Source organism: Panulirus ornatus, chromosome 48 (genome assembly GCF_036320965.1).
Source record: "Panulirus ornatus isolate Po-2019 chromosome 48, ASM3632096v1, whole genome shotgun sequence".
In the NCBI taxonomy this organism is placed as follows: Eukaryota; Metazoa; Arthropoda; class Malacostraca; order Decapoda; family Palinuridae; genus Panulirus; species Panulirus ornatus.
In genome coordinates this window covers 8,281,865-8,308,132 of record NC_092271.1, presented here as the reverse complement: position 1 = coordinate 8,308,132, position 26,268 = coordinate 8,281,865, and the positions used below count along the sequence as shown (strand labels likewise).

The following is a 26,268-nucleotide window of genomic DNA, read 5'->3' as shown; positions in this document are numbered from 1 at the left end:
CTCATATATGAAATATAAAAAAAAATCTGTTCCATAAATAATATATGAAGAATGATTCTTAATACTGGTCATTATATTGGTGGTGTATATTCTTATATCTGATAATGAAGAAAAATATATGTTAAATCTAAGGCAAGAGGTACAGCAGGCAGAGAGTGCTGCATTAGTAGGGAATTTTTATCCCCTTAAAACTTCCTAGTCAGCTGCTATCTTTATTTCTGTTCTCATTTTGCTACTAAATCTTCTTGTTAACATGACAAGTACAGAAAATGTTCACTCAAGCCTGCGCCTTCCTTGACCTCACACATACACCTCTCCTTTACCCTCTACCACAAACGTAGATGCTCACTCAAGCTGCTTTTTTGCATCTACTTTACAAATCCAACTTAGTAGTAACAATCACAAGCATAATCATGAAGCTAGTGATAACAGTTTACATTTTGTCATAATTCTGAAAACATTATTCAATGATAGGTAACAACAAACAAAACTACTGCTTTTTTGCTCGGTATGTATACCGTATGCAGTGTTGAGACCATAATCTGTAGGTCTATGCTGTTACAAATGCATTCTCTTCTTGCATCATGATACCCTCTACCGCCGAACTATGAATAAACCAAAAGTCAAGTTGATATGAAAATAAATGTGTATATCACTTTTTGTAATACGGTTAGCAAAACATGCTTCACCTTCACAACACTACACCCAGCGCTATAACTCATATCCTTTTTGGACAGTATTACAGACACTATCACATACATAACCGAAAAAACACATCTTTACTTCCTCAAGTTCAGATAATAAAAATAAACAAAACAAATGCTTCAGCGGTATAAGATAAACAAAGCAGATGACTCTTAAAACTCACTATCCAACTTGGTGGTAACCTTGTATGCACTGGACGACGGATTTTGGGTATTTACGGTTTTTAGGAATTTGAATATTTGAATTTCAAGCACCATGTGCAAAATCAAGTTTAATTTCCCATTCTAGGCAAATCTAGATACTTGTTGAACATCCCGTGTAAAGAGAAGTTTGTAGTAGATAGAAACATAGTGATAATACCCATTCGTCATAATGACAGAGCAACAGCCAGTCATTATCAATACAAACATATTGGCTTAAAAATGTGTCCATGGATGCATGTGTGCCCAGTTAAGTCCCGTGCATATTGAGACAGGAAGTGGAACACTAAATTTCACAGAAGGCCCACAGATCTGGTGTGTGTCTTCCATTATGGTCCTGACCATATCTGAAATATCAAATACATTACAGTTCAACAAAACCAGGATAATCATCACAATTTCACAGCTTCAATTCTGTAAAAATTGCTCTTATGGAGAACTGCTGAAAAATTATAGTAACTGAAGATGTATAAATAATATATTAGATCATGATATTAACTGAAGATGTATAAATGATATTTTGAATTATGATACTAACTGAATATGTATAAATGATATATTAAATCATGATACTAACTGAAGATGTATAAATAATATGTTAAATCATGATACTAACTGAAGATGATGATATGTTGAATTATGATACCAACTGAAGATGTATAAATAGTATGTTAAATTATGATACTGAATGAAGATGTATGAATAATATGTTCGAATTCTACCACAGACACAAGGGAAAGTTATTACAATAAGAAAACTAGCTACAGCTTTACTCCAATTACTATTTGTAACGAAATAAGAAACTTCAATTATTTCTTTCATTTATAAATACAAAACTTTAAAATGATAATTTTTGCCATACAGTATAAGGCTGACTTTAGCAAATAATACAAAAATGAACTGATGATCTAAATGGATATATCATGTACATATTTTACGAAAGAAAATGGAAATGCCTTTCAACTAGTACAAATCTAAAAATGACGAGAACTATAAACAAAGGAAAATATCAGAGGAAATTAAATAAGGTTAGAAAGTAGTGAGTTCAGAGCTAAGCAACTTCTTGTTACACCTTATGTTGTAGATACGGGTCTTGCTGTGCGCAGGAGGAGAATGACGATGTTGGCAAAAAGAGAATCAGTAACACAAACTCTTGCGTTAACAGAAATAAGAACGATATTGGCATAAAAAGAATCAGTAACAAATCCTTGCATGCGCAGAAACAAGAATAACGCTGTCATAAAAAGAACAATAACAAGAATCCTTGCAGAAACAGGAACAATGCTGGTTTAAAAAGAAACAATAACAGAAATGTTTGCACAATCAGAAATAGAGATAATCCTGACATATACACAAACAATAACAAATGTTTACATAAACAGAAACAGGGACAACCCTAGTATATGCACAAACAATTGCAGAATGTTTGCATAAACAGAAACAGGGATAATCCTGACATATACACAAACAATAACAGAAATGCTTGCATAAACCGAAACAGGAGCATTTGAAAATGTAATGCACGGGAAGCTGATTAAGAATCTGGATTACGAGGCAAGAAAAAGAGTGAGACTCGTTCGCTGGACAGGGAAATATTTCAAAGGGAATAATGGACAAATATTAGAGGAATTTTCTGTAACTGAGTGAAGGTGCCACTCTTCTTGATCTTCATGACTGACTTGCTGAGAGACATGGACTCTTACTTAAATATATTTGTATATGATGACTATGTCAAGAGGAAAGTGAAGTGAGGTGGACTGTATCAACTCGAAAGCATACCTGAACAAACTATAAAACTGTCCTCTCACATGGTTCATGACACTTAAATCTATTCATTCATCTATATCTCTGATGTCTGATCCCTTTTGGAACTCCCTTAAAAGGGTAACCGCAACCATAGAGTCTCAATAACTAGTGCACAACGGTGTTGCTTCTTAGCCTTTAGTGCCTCACCCTTAACAGACCACTAACGCAAGGCAACTCTAGTGCAATGTTTGCAGAGGCTCCATTCTAATGTTCATCCTGACTACTTCTACATAATGCTCCTACATAAATGGTCATACCTACTACTTCTATTTACTCCTCCTACCATTCTGCCAAAAGGCGAAGCTAACGCATTGTGCTCATCGCAGGAAAATCTAGTGACAAAGAATGAGCCAAGATAAATATTGTTAAGCGTTGTGTGTGACAAAGAGAGACTGCATGTTTATGGACAGAATGCCAGTAGTCCAGATGTAGGTGAGGCACCATAACAACCACTGAAGTGCTGGCTCGCCACGCAGCCATCATTAATCCTCCCAATACCTGGGTGGGTAGTAATGGTCTCTGGCTGCCTACCGAATACTACCTTATTTACATAAATGTAAAGTAATGAGGATGGGACAGTGTGAAAGAAGGCCTTGGTATGATTACTGTGAGTATGAAAGGAGCTTCAGAGTGTTTTTCATTGTGAAAACACCTCTGAATTTTTCATACAGCTCCTCAAACATCCTTAAATCATCCGCTATAACTCCTCTCTCAGTCCATAAGCCTGATAATCTATGATGCCTGTTCTTTCCAGGAACTCCCACCAAGGAGGTGGCCACAGTAAAAGAGTCTCCATTTATCCCTGTCCTTACATGCCTCCCTCACATACACCATTCCACACATTCTTCCACCATTTCTTTCCCTCCTGTATTCCTCCACTCTATACGCCTATGTCACATGTGGCCTTCATCTCACCCAGTTAACGGTACTCTCATACACTCTCCATGTAAACTACCAGTCTTGCATTCTTGACACATGCCCAAACCACCTCAAAGTACTATGTTTCACCCACTCTACCACCCCACAGTTCATTCTTTCAGCATTTCCTGGGATACCACATACTTCATACACCCCTCCATTTCTCTCTTCATTCCATCTTGCCATAGCGCACCCTACTCTCAAATCTCTTCACTTCCATATTTACATCTCTACACTTCATGATTCTGTTAAGGAACTCAATGACTCTTCCACCCTGTACTGCTCTCTCCCTTATCTCTTCTTCCATGTCACCACATTTACCAAGACAAATCCTAAATATTCAAATTCTCTCACCTCGTTCAGTCTTTCTAGTCTATCTCCTCCAGATCCAAAACACGGTCTCAGTCTTTCTCACCCCGTATCCAAAACACAGTTCAGTACACTTTCTTCTTTCACTTAATTAGGTTTTACATAATCTATACTTTTACTTTCTTAACTTGTAAACACCGTTACTTTATGTCTACTTACACCTCCTTTCAATTGCCTATGCATCCACACATCATAAAACACACAACCTTCTGCAACTTCTCACTCTCAGCAAACAACAGTATTATCCACAAAACAACCTGCAACTAGGCACCACACCTCACTGTCACACTCAATCTCTGCACTACCTTTCCCTAGTATTGCTTTTATCTCTCTTAGTATTCCATCACTGTATTTTTTTTTTTTTTTTTGCTTTGTCGCTGTCTCCCGCTTTGCGAGGTAGCGCAAGGAAACAGACGAAAGAAATGGCCCAACCCACCCCCATACACATGTATATACATACACGTCCACACACGCAAATATACATACCTACACAGCTTTCCATGGTTTACCCCAGACGCTTCACGTGCCCTGATTCAATCCACTGACAGCACGTCAACCCCGGTATACCACATCGATTCAATTCACTCTATTCCTTGCCCGCCTTTCACCCTCCTGCATGTTCAGGCCCCGATCACTCAAAACCTTTTTCACTCCATCTTTCCACCTCCAATTTGGTCTCCCACTTCTCCTCGTTCCCTCCACCCCCGACACATATATCCTCTTGATCAATCTTTCCTCACTCATTCTCTCCATGTGCCCAAACCATTTCAAAACACCCTCTTCTGCTCTCTCAACCACGCTCTTTTTATTTCCACACATCTCTCTTACCCTTACATTACTTACTCGATCAAACCACCTGACACCACACATTGTCCTCAAACATCTCATTTCCAGCACATCCACCCTCCTGCGCACAACTCTATCCATAGCCCACGCCTCGCAACCATACAACATTGTTGGAACCACTATTCCTTCAAACATACCATTTTTGCTTTCCGAGATAATGTTCTCGACTTCCACACATTCTTCAAGGCTCCCAGGATTTTCGCCCCCTTCCCCACCCTATGATTCACTTCCGCTTCCATGGTTCCATCCGCTGCCAGACCCACTCCAAGATATCTAAAACACTTTACTTCCTCCAGTTTTTCTCCATTCAAACTTACCTCCCAATTGACTTGACCCTCAACCTTACTGTACCTAATAATCTTGCTCTTATTTACATTTACTCTTAACTTTCTTCTTTCACACACTTTACCAAACTCAGTCACCAGCTTCTGCAGTTTCTCACATGAATCAGCCACCAGCGCTGTATCATCAGCGAACAACAACTGACTCACTTCTCAAGCTCTCTCATCCACAACAGACTTCATTCTTGCCCCTCTTTCCAAAACTCTTGCATTCACCTACCTAACAACCCCATCCATAAACAAATTAAACAACCATGGAAACATCACGCACCCCTGCCGCAAACCTACATTCACTGAGAACCAATCACTTTCCTCTCTTCCTACACGTACACATGCCTTACATCCTCGATAAAAACTTTTCATTGCTTCCAACAACTTGCCACCCACACCATATATTCTTAATACCTTCCACAGAGCATCTCTATCAACTCTGTCATATGCCTTCTCCAGATCCATAAATGCTACATACAAATCCATTTGCTTTTCTAAGTATTTCTCACATACATTCTTCATAGCAAACACCTGATCCACACATCCTCTACCACTTCTGAAACCACACTGCTATTCCCCAATCTGATGCTCTGTACATGCCTTCACCCTCTCAATCAATACCCTCCCATATAATTTACCAGGAATACTCAACAAACTTATACCTTTGTAATTTCAGCACTCATTGTTATCCCCCTTTGTACAATGGGACAATGCAAGCATTCCGCCAGTCCTCAGGCACCTCACCATGAGTCATACATGCCTTAAATAACCTTACCAACAAGTCAACAATACAGTCACCCCCTTTTTTAATAAATTCCACGGCAATACCATCCAAACCCGCTGCCTTGCCGGCTTTCATCTTCCGCAAAGCTTTTACTACCTCTTCTCTATTTACCAAAACATTCTCCCTAACCTCTCACTTTGCACACCACCTCGACAAAAACACCCTATATCTGTCACTCTATCATCAAACATATTCAACAAACCTTCAAAATACTCACTCCATCTCCTTCTCACATCACCACTACTTGTTATCACCTCCCCATTAGCCCCTTCACTGAAGTTCCCATTGATTCAATTGTCTTACGCACTTTATTTACCTCCTTCCAAAACATCTTTTTATTTTTCCTAAAATTTAATGATACTCTCTCACCCCAACGCTCATTTGCCTCTTTTTCACCTCTTGCACCTTTCTCTTGACCTCCTGCCTCTTTTTTTTATACATTTCCCTGTCATTTCCATTATTTACCTGCAAAAATCGTCCAAATGCCTCTCTCTTCTCTTTCACTAATAATCTTACTTCTTCATCCCACCACTCACTACCCTTTCTAATCTACCCACCTCCCACGCTTCTCATGCCACAAGCATCTTTTGCACAAGCCATCACTGCTTCCCTAAATACATCCCATTCCTCCCCCATTCCGCTTACGTCCTTTGTTCTCACCTTTTTCCATTCTGTACTCAGTCTCTCCTGGTACTTCCTCACACAAGTCTCTTCCCAAGCTCACTTACTCTCACCACTCTCTTCACCCTAACATTCTCTCTTCTTTTCTGAATACCACTACAAATCTTCACATTCGCCTCCACAAAATAATGATCAGTTGCACCTCGCAGCACATTAACATGCAAAAGTCTCTTTTTCGCACGCCTATCAATTATTACGTAATCCGATAACGCTCTCTGGCCATCTCTCCTGCTTACATACGCATACTTATGTATATCTCTCTTTTTAAACCAGGTATTCCCTATCACCAGTCCTTTTTCAGCACATAAATCTACAAGATCTTCACCATTTCCATTTACAGCACTGAACACCCCATGTACACCAATTATTCCCTCAAGTGCCACATTACTCACCTTTGCATTTAAATCACCCATCACTATAACCCGGTCTCATGCATCAAAACTACTAACATACTCACTCAGCTGCTCCCAAAACACTTGCCTCTCATGATCTTTCTTCTCATGACCAGGTGCATATGCACCAATAATCACCCATCTCTCTCCAGCCACTCTCAGTTTTACCCATATCAATCTAGAGTTTACTTTCTTATACTCTATCACATACTCCCACCACTCCTGTTTCAAGAGTAGTGCTACTCCTTCCGTTGCTCTTGTCCTCTCACTAACCCCTGACTTTACTCCCAAGAAATTCCCAAACCACTCTTCCCCTTTACCCTTGAGCTGCAATTCACTCAGAGCCAAAACATCAAAGTTCCTTTCCTCAAACATACTATCTATCTCTCCTTTTTTCTCATCTTGGTTACATCCACACACATGAGCACTCCCCGCGTGAGTCCTTCATATGTTTCCCCGCTTAGAAAGTTGAAATACAAGGAGGGGAGTGTTTCTAGAAGTCTGTTGTGGATGAGAGAGCTTGGGAGGTGAGTTAGTTGTTGTTCGCTGATGATACAGCGCTGGTGGCTGATTCGGGTGAGAAACTACAGAAGCTGGTGACTGAGTTTGGTAAAGTGTGTGAAAGAAGAAAGTTAAGAGTTAAGAGTTAAGTGACCGAGTTTAGTAAAGTGTGTGAAAGAAGAAAACTGAGTAAATGTGAATAAGAGGAAGGTTATTAGGTACAGTAGGGTTTAGGGACAAGTAAATTGGGAGGTAAGTTTGAATGGAGATACTATGGAGGAAGTGAAGTGTTTTAGATATCTGGGAGTGGATTTGGCAGCCGATGGAACCATGGAAGCGGAAGTGAATCATTGGGTGGCGGAGGGGGCAAAAGTTCTGGGAGCGTTATAAAATGTATGGAAGTCGAGAACGTTATCTTGGAAAGCAAAAATGGGTATGTTTGAAGGAATAGTGGTTCCAACAATGTTATATGGTTCCGAGACGTGGGCTATATATAGAGTAGTGCGCAGGAGGGTGGATGTGCTGGAAATGAGATGTTTGAGGACAATATGTGGTGTGAGGTGGTTTGATCGAGTAAGTAATGAAAGGGTAAGAGATATGTGTGGTAATAAAAAGAGTGTGGTTTAGAGAGCAGAAGAGGGTGTTTTGAAATGGTTTGGTCACACGGAGAGAATGAGTGAGGAAAGATTGACAAAGAGGATATATGTGTCAGGTGGAGGGAACGAGGAGAAGTGGAGACCAAATTGGAGGTGGAAAGATGGAGTGAAAAGGATTTTGAGCGTTTGGGGCCTGAACACGCAGGGGGGTGAAAGGCGTGCAAAGAATAGAGTGAATTGGAACGATGTGGTATATCTGGGTCGACGTGCTGTCAATGGATTGAACCAGGGCATGTGAAGCGTCCGGGGTAAACCACGGAAAGTTTTGTGGGGTCTGGATGTGGAAAGAAAGGGAGCTGTGGTTTCGGTGCATTATATATATGAGAGCTAGAGACTGAGTGCAAACGAATGTGGCCTTTGTTGTCTTTTCCTAGCGCTACCTCGCACACATGTGGGGGGAGGGGGTTGTAATTTTATGTGTGGCAGGGTGGCGACGGAAATAAATAAGGGCAGACATTATGAATTATGTACATGTGTATATATGCATATGTCTGTGTGTCTATATATATGTATCGTTGAGATGTACAGGTATTCATATATGCGTGTATGGACGTGTATGTATATACTTGTGTATGTGGGTGGGTTGGGCCATTCTTTTGTCTGTTTCCTTGCGGTACCTCATTAAGGCGGGAGACAGCGACAAAGTATAATAAATGAATGAAACAAAATATATCTACATATATGGAAGTAAGGGGAGTGGGGGAGGAATGGGATGTATTTAGGGAATCAGTGATGGATTGCGCAAAATATGCTTGTGGCATGAGAAGAGTGGGAGGTGGGTTGATTAGAAAGGGTAGTGAGTGGTGGGATGAAGAAGTAAGATTATTAGTGAAAGAGAAGAGAGAGGCATTTGGACGATTTTTGCAGGGAAAAAATGAAATTGAGTGGGAGATGTATAAAAGAAAGAGACAGGAGGTCAAGAGAAAGGTGCAAGAGGTGAAAAAGAGGGCAAATGAGAATTGGGGTGAGAGAGTATCATTAAATTTTAGGGAGAATAGAAAGATGTTCTGGAAGGAGGTAAATAAAGTGCGTAAGACAAGGGAGCAAATGGGAACTTCAGTGAAGGGCGCAAATGGGGAGGTGATAACAAGTAGTGGGGATGTGAGAAGGAGATGGAGTGAGTATTTTGAAGGTTTGTTGAATGTGTTTGATGATAGAGTGGCAGATATAGGGTGTTTTGGTCGAGGTGGTGTGCAAAGTGATAGGGTTAGGAAAAAATGATTTGGTAAACAGAGAAGAGGTAGTAAAAGCTTTGCGGAAGATGAAAGCCGGCAAGGCAGCAGGTTTGAATGATATTGCAGTGGAATTTATTAAAAAAGGGGGTGACTGTATTATTGACTAGTTGGTAAGGTTATTTAATGTATATATGACTCAGGGTGAGGTGCCTGAGGATTGGCGGAATGCGTGCATAGTGCCATTGTACAAAGGCAAGGGGGATAAGAGTGAGTGCTCAAATTACAGAGGTATAAGTTTGTTGAGTATTCCTGGTAAATTATATGGGAGGGTATTGATTGAGAGGGTGAAGGCATGTACAGAGCATCAGATTGGGGAGGAGCAGTGTGGTTTCAGAAGTGGTAGAGGATGTGTGGATCAGGTGTTTGCTTTGAAGAATGTATGTGAGAAATACTTAGAAAAGCAAATGGATTTGTATGTAGCATTTATGGATCTGGAGAAGGCATATGGTAGAGTTGATAGAGATGCTCTGTGGAAGGTATTAAGAATATATGGTGTGGGAGGCAAGTTGTTAGAAGCAGTGAAAAGTTTTTATCGAGGATGTATGGCATGTGTACGTGTAGGAAGAGAGGAAAGTGATTGGTTCTCAGTGAATGTAGGTTTGCGGCAGGGGTGTGTGATGTCTCCATGGTTGTTTAATTTGTTTATGGATGGGGTTGTTAGGGAGGTAAATGCAAGAGTTTTGGAAAGAGGGGCAAGTATGAAGTCTGTTGGGGATGAGAGAGCTTGGGAAGTGAGTCAGTTGTTGTTCGCTGATGATACAGCGCTGGTGGCTGATTCATGTGAGAAACTGCAGAAGCTGTTGACTGAGTTTGGTAAAGTGTGTGAAAGAAGAAAGTTAAGAGTAAATGTGAATAGGAGCAAGGTTATTAGGTACAGTAGGATTGAGGGTCAAGTCAATTGGGAGGTAAGTTTGAATGGAGAAAAACTGGAGGAAGTAAAGTGTTTTAGATATCTGGGAGTGGATCTGGCAGCGGATGGAACCATGGAAGCGGAAGGGGATCATATGGTGGGGGAGGGGGCGAAAATCCTGGGAGCCTTGAAGAATGTGTGGAAGTCGAGAACATTATCTCGGAAAGCAAAAATGGGTATGTTTGAAGGAATAGTGGTTCCAACAATGTTGTATGGTTGCGAGGCGTGGGCTATGGATAGAGTTGTGCGCAGGAGGATGGATGTGCTGGAAATGAGATGTTTGAGGACAATGTGTGGTGTGAGGTGGTTTGATCGAGTAAGTAACGTAAGGGTAAGAGAGATGTGTGGAAATAAAAAGAGCGTGGTTGAGAGAGCAGAAGAGGGTGTTTTGAAATGGTTTGGGCACATGGAGAGAATGAGTGAGGAAAGATTGACCAAGAGGATATATGTGTCGGAGGTGGAGGGAACGAGGAGAAGTGGGAGACCAAATTGGAGGTGGAAAGATGGAGTGAAAAAGATTTTGTGTGATCGGGGCCTGAACATGCAGGAGGGTGAAAGGAGGGCAATGAATAGAGTGAATTGGATCGATGTGGTATACTGGGGTTGACGTGTTGTCAGTGGCTTGAATCAGGGCATGTGAAGCGTCTGGGGTAAACCATGGAAAGCTGTGTAGGTATGTATATTTGCGTGTGTGGACGTATGTATATACATGTGTATGGGGGTGGGTTGGGCCATTTCTTTCGTCTGTTTCCTTGCGCTACCTCGCAAACGCGGGAGACAGCGACAAACCAAAAAAAAAAAAGAATATATATATATATATATATATATATATATATATATATATATATATATATATATATGTTAAGAGTAAATGTGAATAAGAGCAAGGTTATTAGGTACAGTAGGGTTGAGGGTCAAGTCAATTGGGAGGTAAATTTGAATGGAGAATAACTGGAGGAAGTAAAGTGTTTTAGATATCTGAGAGTGAATCAGGCAGCGGATAGAACCATGGAAGCGGAGTGAATCATAGGGTGGGGGAGAGGGTGAAAATCCTGGGAGCCTTGAAGAATGTGTGGAAGTCGAGAACATTATCTCGGAAAGCAAAAATGGGTATGTTTGAAGGAATAGTGGTTCCAACAATGTTGTATGGTTGCGAGGCGTGGGCTATGGATAGAGTTGTGCGCAGGAGGGTGGATGTGCTGGAAATGAGATGTTTGAGGACAATATGTGGTGTGAGGTGGTTTGATCGAGTAAGTAATGTAAGGGTAATGGAAATAAAAAGAGCGTGGTTGAGAGAGCAGAAGAGGGTGTTTTGAAATGGTTTGGGCACATGGAGAGAATGAGTGAGGAAAGATTGACCAAGAGGATATATGTGTCGGAGGTGGAGGGAACGAGGAGAAGTGGGAGACCAATTTGGAGGTGGAAAGATGGAGTGAGAAAGATTTTGAGTGATCGGGGCCTGAACATGCAGGAGGGTGAAAGGCGGGCAAGGAATAGAGTGAATTGGATTGATGTGGTATACCGGGGTCGACGTGTTGTCAATGGATTGAATCAGGGCATGTGAAGCGTCTGGGGTAAACCATGGAAAGTTCTGTGGGGCCTGGATGTGGAAAGGGAGCTGTGGTTTCGGGCATTATTGCATGACAGCTAGAGCTGAGTGTGAACGAATGGGGCCTTTGTGGTCTTTTCCTAGCACTACCTCGCACACATGAGGGGGGAGGGGGATGTTATTCCATGTGTGGCGAGGTGGCGATGGGAATGAATAAAGGCAGACAGTATGAATTGTGTGCATGTGTATAAATGTATGTGTCTGTGTGTGTATATATATGTGTACATTGAGATGTATGGGTATGTATATTTGCGTATGTGGACGTGTATGTATATACATGTGTATGGGGGTGGGCTGGGCCATTTCTTTCGTCTGTTTCCTTGCGCTACCTCGCAAACGCGGGAGACAGCGACAAAGCAAAATAATAATAATAATAGTATATATATATATATATATATATATATATATATATATATATATATATATATATATATATATATATATATATATATATATATATATATATATATCATCCCTGGGGGTAGGGGATTAAGAATACTTCCCACGTATTCCCTGCGTGTCGTAGAAGGCGACTAAAAGGGGAGGGAGGGGGGGGCTGGAAATCCTCCCCTCTCGTTTTATTCTTTTTCTTTTTTAATTTTCTAAAAGGAGGAACAGAGAAGGGGGCCAGGTGAGGATATTCCACAAAGGCCCAGTCCTCTGTTCTTAATATATATATATATATATATATATATTTTTTTTTTTTTTTTTTCATACTATTCGCTATTTCCCGCATTAGCGAGGTAGCGTTAAGAACAGAGGACTGGGCCTTTGAGGGAATATCCTCATATGGCCCCCTTCTCTGTTCCTTCTTTTGGAAAATTTAAAAAAAAAAAAAATGAGAGGGGAGGATTTCCAGCCCCCCGCTCCATATATATATATATATATATATATATATATATATATATATATATATATATATATATATATATATATATATATATATATATATATATATATATATATATATATATATCTTTCTTTTCTTTCAAACTATTCGCTATTTCCCGCGTTAGCGAGGTAGCTTTAAGAACAGAGGACTGGGCCTTTGAGGGAATACCCTCACCTGGCCCCCTTCTCTGTTCCTTCTTTTGGAAAATTAAAAAAAAAAAAAAAACGAGAAGGGAGATTTTCAGCCCCACGCTCCCTCCCCTTTTAGTCACCTTCTACGACACGCAGGGAATACGTGGGAAGTATTCTTTATATATATATATATATATATATATATATATATATATATATATATATATATATATATATATATATATATATATATATATATATATATATATATATATATATATATATATATATATATATATATATATATATATATATATATATATATATATATATATATATATATATATATATATATATATATATATATATATATATATATATATATATATATATATTCTTTCAAACTATTCGCCATTTCCCGTGTTAGCGAGGTAGCGTTAAGAACAGAGGACTGGGCCTTTGAGGGAAAATCGTCACCTGGCCCCCTTCTCCGTTCCTTCTTTTGGAAAATTAAAAAATAAAGCGAGAGGGGAGGATTTCCAGCCCCCCGCTCCCTTCCCTTTTAGTCGCCTTCTACGACACGCAGGGAATACGTGGGAAGTATTCTTTCTCCCCTATCCGTAGGGATGATATATATATATATATATATATATATATATATATATATATATATATATATATATATATATATATATATATATATATATATATATATATATATATATATATATATATATATATATACGTATATATATATACCTCGCTAACGCGGGAGACAGCGACAAAGCAAAACAAATAATATAAATAAACAATATATACATATACAAGTATACGCATGTAAGTAGGAGAAATGGCCACAGAGCGTTATTGGATTACGTGGTAATTGATAGTGCTTGAAAGAGAGACTTTTGGGTGTTAGTGTGCTGAGAGGGGCAACTGGAGGGATGCCTCGTAGAGGCGAAGGTGAAGATATGTTGAGGTTTTCAGAAAAGAATAGAGAATGTTCGGGTGAAGAGAGTGGTGAGAGTAAGTGAGCTTGGAAAGAAGACTCTGAGATTGAGTGCAGAATGAAGAAAGGTGAGAGTAAATGACGTAAGGGAGTGGGGGAGGAATGGAATGTATTTAGGGAAGCAATGATGGCTTGCGCAAAGGATGCTTGTGGCATGAGAAAGGTAGGAGGTGGGCAGATTAGACAGGGTAACGAGTGGTGGGATGAAGAAGTAAGATTGTTAGTGAAAGAGAAGAGAGAGGTGACTGGACAATTTTTGCAGGAAAGTAATGCAAATGACTGAGAGATGTATAAAAAGAAAGAGGGAAAAGGTCAAGAGAAAGGTGCAAGAGGTGAAAAAGAGGACAAATGAGAGTTGGGGTGAGAGAGTATCATTAAATTTTAGGGAGAATAAAAAGATGTTTCGGAGGGAGGTTTATATCCTCTTTGTCAATCTTTCTTCACTCATTCCATGTCATCAAACCATTTCAATACACCCTCTTCTGCTCTCTCAACCACACTCTTCTTATTACCACAGATCCTTTCATTACTTATCCTTTCATTACTTACACGATCAAACCTCCTCACACCACAAATTTTCCTCAAACATTTCATTTCCAACACATGCACCTCCCTCCGCACAACTCTATCTATAGCCCATGCCTCGCAACCATATAACATTGCTGGAACCACTATTCCTTCAAATATACCCATTTTTGCTCTACGAGATAACGTTCTCGCCTTCCACACATTCTTCAGCACTCCCAGAACCTTCGCCCCCTCTCCCACCCTGTGGCTCACTTCCGCTTCCATGGTTCCATCCGCTGCTAGATCCATTCTCAGATATTTACACCACTTCACTTCCTCCAGTTTTTCTCCATTCAAACTTACTTCCCAACTGACTTGTCCTTCAACTCGACTGAACCTAATAACCTTACTCTTATTCATATTTACTCCAAGCTTTCTTTTTTCACATACTTTACCTAACTCAGTCACCACCTACTGCATTTTCTCACCCGAATCAGCCACCAGCGGTGTAACATCAGCGAACAACAACTGACTCACTTCACAAGCCCTCTCATCCACAACAGACTGCATACTTTGCCCTCTTTCCAAAATTCTTGCATTCACCTCCTTAACAACCCTATCCATAAACAAATTAAACAACCATGGAGACATCACACACCCCTGCCGCAAACCAACATTCACTAGGAACCAATCACGTTCCTTTCTTCCTACTCGTGCACATGCCTTACATCTTCGATATAAACTTTTCGCTGCTTCTAGCAACTTATATCCCACACTATATACTCTTAATATCTTCCACAGATCACCTCTATCAACTCTATCATATGGCTTCACCAGATCCATAAATGCTACACACAGATCCCTTTATTTTTCTAAGTATTTCTCACATACATTCTTCAAAGCAAACACCTGATCCACACATCCTCTACCACTTCTCAAACCAGAATGCTCTTCCCCAGTCTGATGCTCTATACATGCTTTCACCCTCTCAATCAATACCCTTACATAGAATTTCCCAGGAATACTCAACAAACTTATATCTCTGTAATTTGAACACTCATCTTTATCCTCTTTGCCTTTATACAATGGCACTATTCATGCATTCCGCCAATCCTCAGGCACTTCACCATGAACCATACATACATTGAATATTCTCAACAACCAGTCAACAAGGCAATCACCCCCTTTTTTTTAATACACTAGACTGCAATATCATCCAAAACCGTCGCCTTGCCGGCTTTCATCATTCACAAAGCTTTCCCTGCCTCTTCTTAGCTTACCAAACCATTCTCCCTGACCCTCTCACTTTTCACACCACCTCGACCAAAACACCCTATATCCGCCACTCTCTCATCAAACACATTCAACAAACCTTCAAAATACTCACTCCATCTCCTTCTCACTTCACCACTACTTGCTAGTACCTCCCCATTGGCCTCCTTCACCGATGTTCCCATTTGTTCTCTTGTCTTACGCACTTTATTTACCTCCTTCCAAAACATCTTTTTATTCTCCCTAAAATTTAACGATACTCTCTCTGTCCAACTCTCATTTATTCTTTTTTCACCTATTGCACATTTCTCTTGACTTACTTCTTTCTTTTATACATCTCCCAATCATTTGCACTCTTTCCCTGCAAAAATCGTCCAAATGCCTCTCTTCTCTTTCACTAACAATCTTACTTCTTTATCCCATCACTCCCTATCCTTTCTTATCTGTCCACCTCCCACGCTTCTCATGCCACAGGCATCTTTTGCGGAAGCCATCACTGCTTCCCTAAATACATTCCATCCTCCCACACTTCCCTTACGTCATTTGCTCTCACCTTTTTCCATTCTGCATTCAATCTCTCCTGGTACTTCCTCACACAAGCCTCCTTTCCAAGCTCACCTACTCTTACCACTCTCTTCACCCCAACATTCTGTCTTGTTTTCTGAAAACCTCTATAAATCTTCACCTTTGCCTCCATAAGATAATCATCAGACACCCTTCCAGTTGTCCCTCTCAGCACATTAACGTCTAAAAGTCACTCTTTCATGTGCCTATCATTTAGCGCGTAATCCAGTAACGCTCTCTGGCCATCTCTCCTACTTACATAATTACTTATCTGCTTAAGTATTTCTCTTTCAAACCAGGTATTCCCAATCACCAGCACTTTTCAGAACACTAATGTACAAGCTCTTCACCATTTCCATTTACAACAGTGAACACCCCATGAACAACATTTGGTAAACATGTTTACCAAATGGCGTCCTAGCTTCGTCTCTTCGATGTATATCAACTGACTTATATTTCTCTCTTGTGTCTCCCCTGATGATGTGATTATTACACGAAAGTGCACTTGGGAACTTATCATGTTTCATTTTCCCCGTGGACTCATAGGAATACCTTGATCACGCGCAAAATTGTGATCCTTTCCAATATATATATATATATATATATATATATATATATATATATATATATATATATATATATATATATATATATATATATATATATATATATTTATATTTATCTATTTATTATACTTTGTCGCTGTCTCCCGCGTTTGCGAGGTAGCGCAAGCAAACAGACGAAAGAAATGGCCCAACCCACCCCCATACACATGTATATACATACGTCCACACACGCAAATATACATACCTACACAGCTTTCCATGGTTTACCCCAGACGCTTCACATGCCCTGATTCAATCCACTGACAGCACGTCAACCCCGGTATACCACATCGCTCCAATTCACTCTATTCCTTGCCCTCCTTTCACCCTCCTGCATGTTCAGGCCCCGATCACACAAAATCTTTTTCACTCCATCTTTCCACCTCCAATTTGGTCTCCCTCTTCTCCTCGTTCCCTCCACCTCCGACACATATATCCTCTTGGTCAATCTTTCCTCACTCATCCTCTCCATGTGCCCAAACCACTTCAAAACACCCTCTTCTGCTCTCTCAACCACGCTCTTTTTATTTCCACACATCTCTCTTACCCTTACGTTACTCACTCGATCAAACCACCTCACACCACACATTGTCCTCAAACATCTCATTTCCAGCACATCCATCCTCCTGCGCACAACTCTATCCATAGCCCACGCCTCGCAACCATACAACATTGTTGGAACCACTATTCCTTCAAACATACCCATTTTTGCTTTCCGAGATAATGTTCTCGACTTCCACACATTCTTCAAGGCCCCCAGAATGTTCGCCCCCTCCCCCACCCTATGATCCACTTCCGCTTCCATGGTTCCATCCGCTGCCAGATCAACTCCCAGATATCTAAAACACTTCACTTCCTCCAGTTTTTCTCCATTCAAACTCACCTCCCAATTGACTTGACCCTCAACCCTACTGTACCTAATAACCTTGCTCTTATTCACATTCACTCTTAACTTTCTTCTTCCACACACTTTACCAAACTCAGTCACCAGCTTCTGCAGTTTCTCACATGAATCAGCCACCAGCGCTGTATCATCAGCGAACAACAACTGACTCACTTCCCAAGCTCTCTCATCCCCAACAGACTTCATACTTGCCCCTCTTTCCAAAACTCTTGCATTTACCTCCCTAACAACCCCATCCATAAACAAATTAAACAACCATGGAGACATCACACACCCCTGCCGGAAACCTACATTCACTGAGAACCAATCACTTTCCTCTCTTCCTACACGTACACATGCCTTACATCCTCGATAAAAACTTTTCACTGCTTCTAACAACTTTCCTCCCACACCATATATTCTTAATACCTTCCACAGAGCATCTCTATCAACTCTATCATATGCCTCCTCCAGATCCATAAATGCTACATACAAATCCATTTGCTTTTCTAAGTATTTCTCACATACATTCTTCAAAGCAAACACCTGATCCACACATCCTCTACCACTTCTGAAACCACACTGCTCTTCCTCAATCTGCTGCTCTGTACATGCCTTCACCCTCTCAATCAATACCCTCCCATATAATTTACCAGGAATACTCAACAAACTTATACCTCTGTAATTTGAGCACTCACTCTTATCCCTTTTGCCTTTGTACAATGGCACTTTGCACGCATTCCGCCAATCCTCAGGCACCTCACCATGAGTCATACATACATTAGATAACCTTACCAACCAGTCAACAATACAGTCACCCCCTTTTTTAATAAATTCCACTGCAATACCATCTAAACCTGCTGCCTTGCCGGCTTTCATCTTCCGCAAAGCTTTCACTACCTCTTCTCTGTTTACCAAATAATTTTCCCTAACCCTCTCACTTTGCACACCACCTCGACCAAGACACCCTATATCTGCCACTCTATCATCAAACACATTCAACAAACCTTCAAAATACTCACTCCATCTCCTTCTCACATCACCACTACTTGTTTTATATATATATATATATATATATATATATTTTATTTTCTTTTTATTATACTTTGTCGCTGTCTCCCGCGTTTGCGAGGTAGCGCAAGGAAACAGACGAAAGAAATGGCCCAACCCCCCCCATACACATGTATATACATACGTCCACACACGCAAATATACATACCTACACAGCTTTCCATGGTTTACCCCAGACTCTTCACATGCCCTGCTTCAATCCACTGACAGCACGTCAACCCCGGTATACCACATCGCTCCAATTCACTCTACTCCTTGCCCTCCTTTCACCCTCCTGCATGTTCAGGCCCCGATCACACCAAATCTTTTTCACTCCATCTTTCCACCTCCAATTTGGTCTCCCTCTTCACCTTGTTCCCTCCACCTCCGACACATATATCCTCTTGGTCAATCTTTCCTCACTCATCCTCTCCATGTGCACAAACCACTTCAAAACACCCTCTTCTGCTCTCTCAACCACGCTCTTTTTATTTCCACACATCTCTCTTACCCTTACGTTACTCACTCGATCAAACCACCTCACACCACACATTGTCCTCAAACATCTCATTTCCAGCACATCCATCCTCCTGCGCACAACTCTATCCATAGCCCACGCCTCGCAACCATACAACATTGTTGGAACCACTATTCCTTCAAACATACCCATTTTTGCTTTCCGAGATAATGTTCTCGACTTCCACACATTCTTCAAGGCCCCCAGGATTTTCGCCCCCTCCCCCACCCTATGATCCACTTCCGCTTCCATGGTTCCATCCGCTGCCAGATCCACTCCCAGATATCTAAAACACTTCACTTCCTCCAGTTTTTCTCCATTCAAACTCACCTCCCAATTGACTTGACCCTCAACCCTACTGTACCTAATATCCTTGCTCTTATTCACATTCACTCTTAACTTTCTTCTTCCACACACTTTACCAAACTCAGTCACCAGCTTCTGCAGTTTCTCACATGAATCAGCCACCAGCGCTGTATCATCAGCGAACAACAACTGACTCACTTCCCAAGCTCTCTCATCCCCAACAGACTTCATACTTGCCCCTCTTTCCAAAACTCTTGCATTTACCTCCCTAACAACCCCATCCATAAACAAATTAAACAAACATGTAGACATCACACACCCCTGCCGCAAACCTACATTCACTGAGAACCAATCACTTTCCTCTCTTCCTACACGTACACATGCCTTACATCCTCGATAAAAACTTTTCACTGCTTCTAACAACTTTCCTCCCACACCATATATTCTTAATACCTTCCACAGAGCATCTCTATCAACTCTATCATATGCCTCTCCAGATCCATAAATGCTACATACAAATCCATTTGCTTTTCTAAGTATTTCTCACATACATTCTTCAAAGCAAACACCTGATCCACACATCCTCTACCACTTCTGAAACCACACTGCTCTTCCCCAATCTGCTGCTCTGTACATGCCTTCACCCTCTCAATCAATACCCTCCCATATAATTTACCAGGAATACTCAACAAACTTATACCTCTGTAATTTGAGCACTCACTCTTATCCCCTTTGCCTTTGTACAATGGCACTATGCACGCATTCCGCCAATCCTCAGGCACCTCACCATGAGTCATACACACATTAAATAACCTTACCAACCAGTCAACAATACAGTCATCCCCTTTTTTAATAAATTCCACTGCAATACCATCCAAACCCGCTGCCTTGCCGGCTTTCATCTTCCGCAAAGCTTTCACTACCTCTTCTCTGTTTACCAAATCATTTTCCCTAACCCTCTCACTTTGCACACCACCTCGACCAAAACACCCTATATCTGCCACTCTATCATCAAACACATTCAACAAACCTTCAAAATACTCACTCCATCTCCTTCTCACATCACCACTACTTGTTATCACCTCCCCACTTGCGCCCTTCACCGAAGTTCCCATTTGCTCCCTTGTCTTACGCACTTTATTTACCTCCTTCCAGAACATCTTTTTATTCTCCCTAAAATTTAATGATACTCTCTCACCCCAACTCTCATTTGCCCTTTTTTTCACCTCTTGCACCTTTCTCTTGACCTCCTGTCTCTTTCTTTTATACATCTCCCACTCAATTGCATTTTTTCCCTGCAAAAATCGTCCAAATGCCTCTCTCTTCTCTTTCACTAATACTCTTACTTCTTCATCCCACCACTCACTACCCTTTCTAATCAACCCACCTCCCACTCTTCTCATGCCACAAGCATCTTTTGCGCAATCCATCACTGATTCCCTAAATACATCCCATTCCTCCCCCACTCCCCTTACTTCCGTTGTTCTCACCTTTTTCCATTCTGTACTCAGTCTCTCCTGGTACTTCCTCACACAGGTCTCCTTCTCAAGCTCACTTACTCTCACCACCCTCTTCACCCCAACATTCACTCTTCTTTTCTGAAAACCCATACAAATCTTCACCTTAACCTCCACAAGATAATGGTCAGACGTCCCTGCAGTTGCACCTCTCAGCACATTAACATCCAAAAGTCTCTCTTTCGCACGCCTGTCAATTAACACGTAATCCAATAACGCTCTCTGGCCATCTCTCCTACTTACATAAGTATACTTATGTATATCTCGCTTTTTAAACCAGGTATTCCCAATCATCAGTCCTTTTTCAGCACATAAATCTACAAGCTCTTCACCATTTCCATTTACAACACTGAACACCCCATGTATACCAATTATTCCCTCAACTGCCACATTGTGGCACACATATATATATATATATATATATATATATATATATATATATATATATATATATATATATATATATATATATATATATATATATATATATATATATATATATATATATATATATATAATCATGGATGTGATAAGTACGGGATTGCTAAAGTTATTGGAAAGATATACTAATAAATGAAACAGACGATAAAAATCATAAGAGCATGAGGAAAAGCTACTTATTAATGCATCAATAATTATATTAAGCATGACAACTGCAAGAGATAATCTGGTATCCACCTACCAATATTCTGTTGTCCACCTAACAATATTCTGGCATCCACCTACCAATATTCTGGTATCCACCTACCGATAAATTCATCAAGATGTTCACTACGAACTTCCCATACCAACTCATCATGGATGTGTATCAGAAGACTGGCATCAATGTGCTGGTGGGAAGCAAGAGCTGCTCCTGTCTGCACCATTGCAGCTTTGCTTATGTCAGCTCCTGAACCTGGAAAGGCCATACATACACATTGCACTACATCAGTCTTAGAAAATGAGTCACAGTAATTTCCAGAAACCAGAAATATGAGCTTGATCTTCAAAATACATTAAAATGCTCTGATATTATATACTGAAAGGGCTGGGATTCAAGGACATTGAAAAAAATAAACTATCATAAAGTTCATATTCAAGAGTGGTCATATGTGTTGATATGCCACCAACAATTCTCTCAACCATTCTTTCTGATACTGTCTTCTAATCATCAGTACTTCTAATGCTACATAAACTGTGTGGATCAAGTGAATACAGCCACTTAGTTCTTTCACACTTTACATACATGATCACCGTTTCCCACAATAATGAGGTCGAACAAAAACAGTCGAAGAAAGCCACATTCACTCATATCCACTTTCTAGCTGTCGTTGGTCAAATGCACCAAAACCACGACCTCCTACTGACAACCAAACTGCACAAACCATTCCATGGTTTCTCCTAACCACTTCACATGCCGTAGTTCAGTTCACTGACATCACGTAAATCCCTGCTTAACACAGCCTTTCAATGCACTCTCTCCCGTGAAAGCCTTTTACCCTCCTACATGTATGGACCTTATTCACTCAAAATCTTTTTCACTCCATCCTTTCATCACCAATTTGGTCTCCCACTCCCCTTGTCCCCACCACTTCTAACACATATATCTTCTACGTCAAACTCTCCTCACTCTTTCTCTCAAAATGACCAAACCATTTCGGCATATCCTTTTCAGCTCTCTCAACCACACTCTTTTTACTACCACATCTCTTTCTTACCCTTTTGTTGCTTACCCAATCAAATCACCTCACACTAAATACTGTCCTGAAACATATCATTTCCAGTACATTCAACCTTGCCCTCACAACCTCATCTATATCCTATCCATAAAAAATAGCTGGAGCTAAAGTACCTTCAAGCGTACCAATTTTTGCCCTCCCAAGTAAGGACCAACTTTTCTACACATTCTTCCGTGCTCCCAGAATCTTCATACTCTCACTCACGCTTTGGCTTGCTTTCGCTTGCATGGTTCCATTTGCTGTCATGTTCTATCTCAGGTACCTAAAACACTTTACATCCTCTAAAGTATTTCCAATCAAGCTCACAACCCAACTAATCTGTCCTTCTACCCTGCTAACCTAATTACCTTGATTTTAATTACATTTACTCTCAACTTCTTTTCACACTCACTTCTAAAATCTTAGTAGTAGTAGTTAGTAGACATTTAAAGACCAGGAATGTATATCACCAGTACTACCCACCTTGGTATTAGGTGGGTTAGTGACGGGTACATAGTCAGCCAGCACTCCTCTGACACACGTAACGTTCTTTTCTTTCTGCCTCACCCACAGGTGTACTACTGGCATTCTTTCCACAAACATACAATCTCTCTTTGTCACACATAACACTTGATAACATTTAACTCAAAATTCATATCTCCAGATTTTCCTGTGATGAGCATTACGCACTAACCCTGCCTTTTGGCAAAATGGTAAGAACAATAGATAGAAGTAGTAGGTAGGAACATTTAGGCAGGAGCGTTACGTAGAAGTAGTCAGTAGGAACAGTAAAGAGGGGACTCTGCAAACACTATGCTGAGTTGCCTTCTGCCAGTTGCCTGTTAAAGGGGAGGCACTAAAGACTAGAAGTGGCACTGGATTTCACTAGTTATGGAGACTTTATTGCTGTGGTCACCCCTTTGAGAGAGTTCCAGCGGGGAACAGGTGTCACAGATATATATAGATAGATCGATAAAAGTTCTGCAGTTTCTCACTTGGGTTTGCTGACATTGCTCTGTCATCAGCAAACAACAACTGACTCACATCCCAGGTCCCCTCACCCCCAAGACTCATCCTCGCCCTTCTCTTCAAGACTCTTGCATTTCTCACCCTAACCACCCCATCCATAAACAAATTTAACAGCAAAGAAGACATCACACATCCCTGCCACACCATTTATTCTTAAGACCTTCCACATGGCCTCTGTATCAACCTTGTCATATGTTTTCTCCAGATCCATAAATACCACATACAAATCCTTCTGTCGCTAAGCATTTCCCACACACATTCTTTAAAGCAACAACCTGACCCACACATCCTCTACCACTTCTACATCCACACTTTTTCTTCCAAGTTAGATGCTCTGAACATGTCTTCGCCCTCTCAATCATCACTCTCTAATACGACTTACCTGGTACGCTCAACAAACTTATACCTCTATAATTTGAACACTCACTTTTATCCCCTTGTATTTATACAATGGCACTATACATGCATTCTGCCAATCCTTAGGCACTTCACATAGTCCATACATACAATGAAAATCCTAATTAACCAATCAACAACACAGTAATCCCTTTCTTAAAAGCTTCAACAACAGTACCATCCACTCCAGTCACCTGGCTCACGCACGGCTTTCACCACCTCTTCTCTCTTCACCAATCCACTATCCATTACTTTCTAATTTCATATATCAATCCGACCCAAACACCCTACATCTGATACCCTATCATCAGATGCATTCAACAGTCTCTCAAAATACTCAATCCATCTCCTCCTCACCTCATCACTATCTGTTACCACTTTCCCTTTTGCCTCTTTCACGAATGTTCCCTTTTGTTCTCTTGTATTTCTGCACACTATTAACCTCCTTCCATAACAACTCATTCTCCATGATACCGATAATCGCTTACCACAACTCCTAATTTAACCTCTTTTTCAACCCCTACACCTTCTTTTTGACTTCTTGCCACTTTCTCTTACACAATTCCCATTCATTTCCACTCCTTCCCTTTAATTACCGCACATGTACCTCTTTTTTTTTCTTTTTCACTAGCAATTTTACTTTGTTATATCCCACTCACTAACCTTTCTAACCATGCCAGCAATGCTTCCCTAAATACCTCCCATTCCTTACCCACTCCAGTAGCTTCATTTACTCTCACCTTCAGCCATTCTACAATCAATCTCTCCTACTATTTCTTCAAACAAGTCTCTCAGCCAATCTCACTTACTTTCACCATTCTCCTCTCATCCACAGTTTCCTCTTTCCCAAAATCTTCTACATATCTTCACCTTTGCTTACAGAAGAGAGTGATCAAACATCCTACCAGCTACCGCTCTCATTACATTCAAATCCGATAGTCTTTCTTTTGCATGTTTATCATTTAGCAAGCACTTAGAAAAAAAATCACTGACATCTATTCACATATGTTTACTTGTTACAAGGGGTCACAGTGGTGCGCATGATCTAGCATATGCATAAAACAGTGAGGAAAATGAAACATGATAAGTTCCCAAGTGCACTTTCGTGTAATGATCACATCGCTAGGGGAGATACTAGAATGAGATAGAAGACGTAGAACAGTAAGTTGATAAACAAGGAAGAGACGTAGCTAAGACACGACTGGTAAACAAGCGTTATCGGATGGTAGTGTTCGGGTTGATGGTGTTCAGTTTGGCGGTGTTCGGGTCTGTCATCATGTTTGTCATGGAATCCTTTTATGTGGACAGGAAAGGGAGCTGTTCACAAATTTTGCTTACGACAAAGCTATCCAGTTTATATAGTGAAGGTCTATACAAACTGGGTAGCTTTATCGTAGGCAAAAATTTTTAAATAGTTCCCTTTCTTGTCCACATGAAAAAAAAATATATATATAACAGGCATGATGCCAGACCCGAACACCATCATCCAGTAACGCTTGTTTACCAATGGCGTCTTAGCTGTGTCTCTTCCTTGTATAACATCTGACAGTTATACGTCTTCTATCTCATCCTTGTATTTCCACTGACGATGTGATCATTACACGAAAGTGCACTTGATAATTTTCTGTGTTTCATTTTCCTCATCGTTTTATGCGTGTGTACTTGTGTGTAAACCTTTTTTAAACCAGGTATTCCCATCAATAGTCCTTTTTCATCACACAACTCCACAAGCTGTTGAACATTTCCATTCATACTATTGAATATCCCATTCCCTTCTCCAATTATACCCTCAACTGCCACATTACTCGCCTTCACATTTAAGTTACGCATCACTAATACCCAGCCTCTTGCATCTTACTAAGCTGCTCCCAAAACACATGCCTCTCATGATCTTTCTTCTCATGACCAGGCGCATAAGCACCAATAATCAAACATCTCACCCAGTTCAT

The 26,268-nt window shown here is 40.5% G+C and overlaps 1 protein-coding gene across 1 annotated transcript in view; it reads right to left on the bottom strand.

Moving 5' to 3' along the window:
• Positions 1-207: 207 nt before the first annotated feature.
• LOC139764065 (DNA polymerase nu-like) overlaps positions 208-26,268 on the bottom strand; it is a 665,939-nt gene continuing 639,878 nt past the window's right edge. Inside the window, exons 14-15 of the mRNA XM_071690521.1 lie at positions 21,946-22,092; positions 208-1,252 (exon numbers count right to left, since the gene is read on the bottom strand). Of these exons, the coding sequence (XP_071546622.1) occupies positions 1,122-1,252; positions 21,946-22,092 (278 nt within the window). The 3' untranslated portion in view covers positions 208-1,121. The remainder of the gene's footprint in view (positions 1,253-21,945; positions 22,093-26,268) is intronic.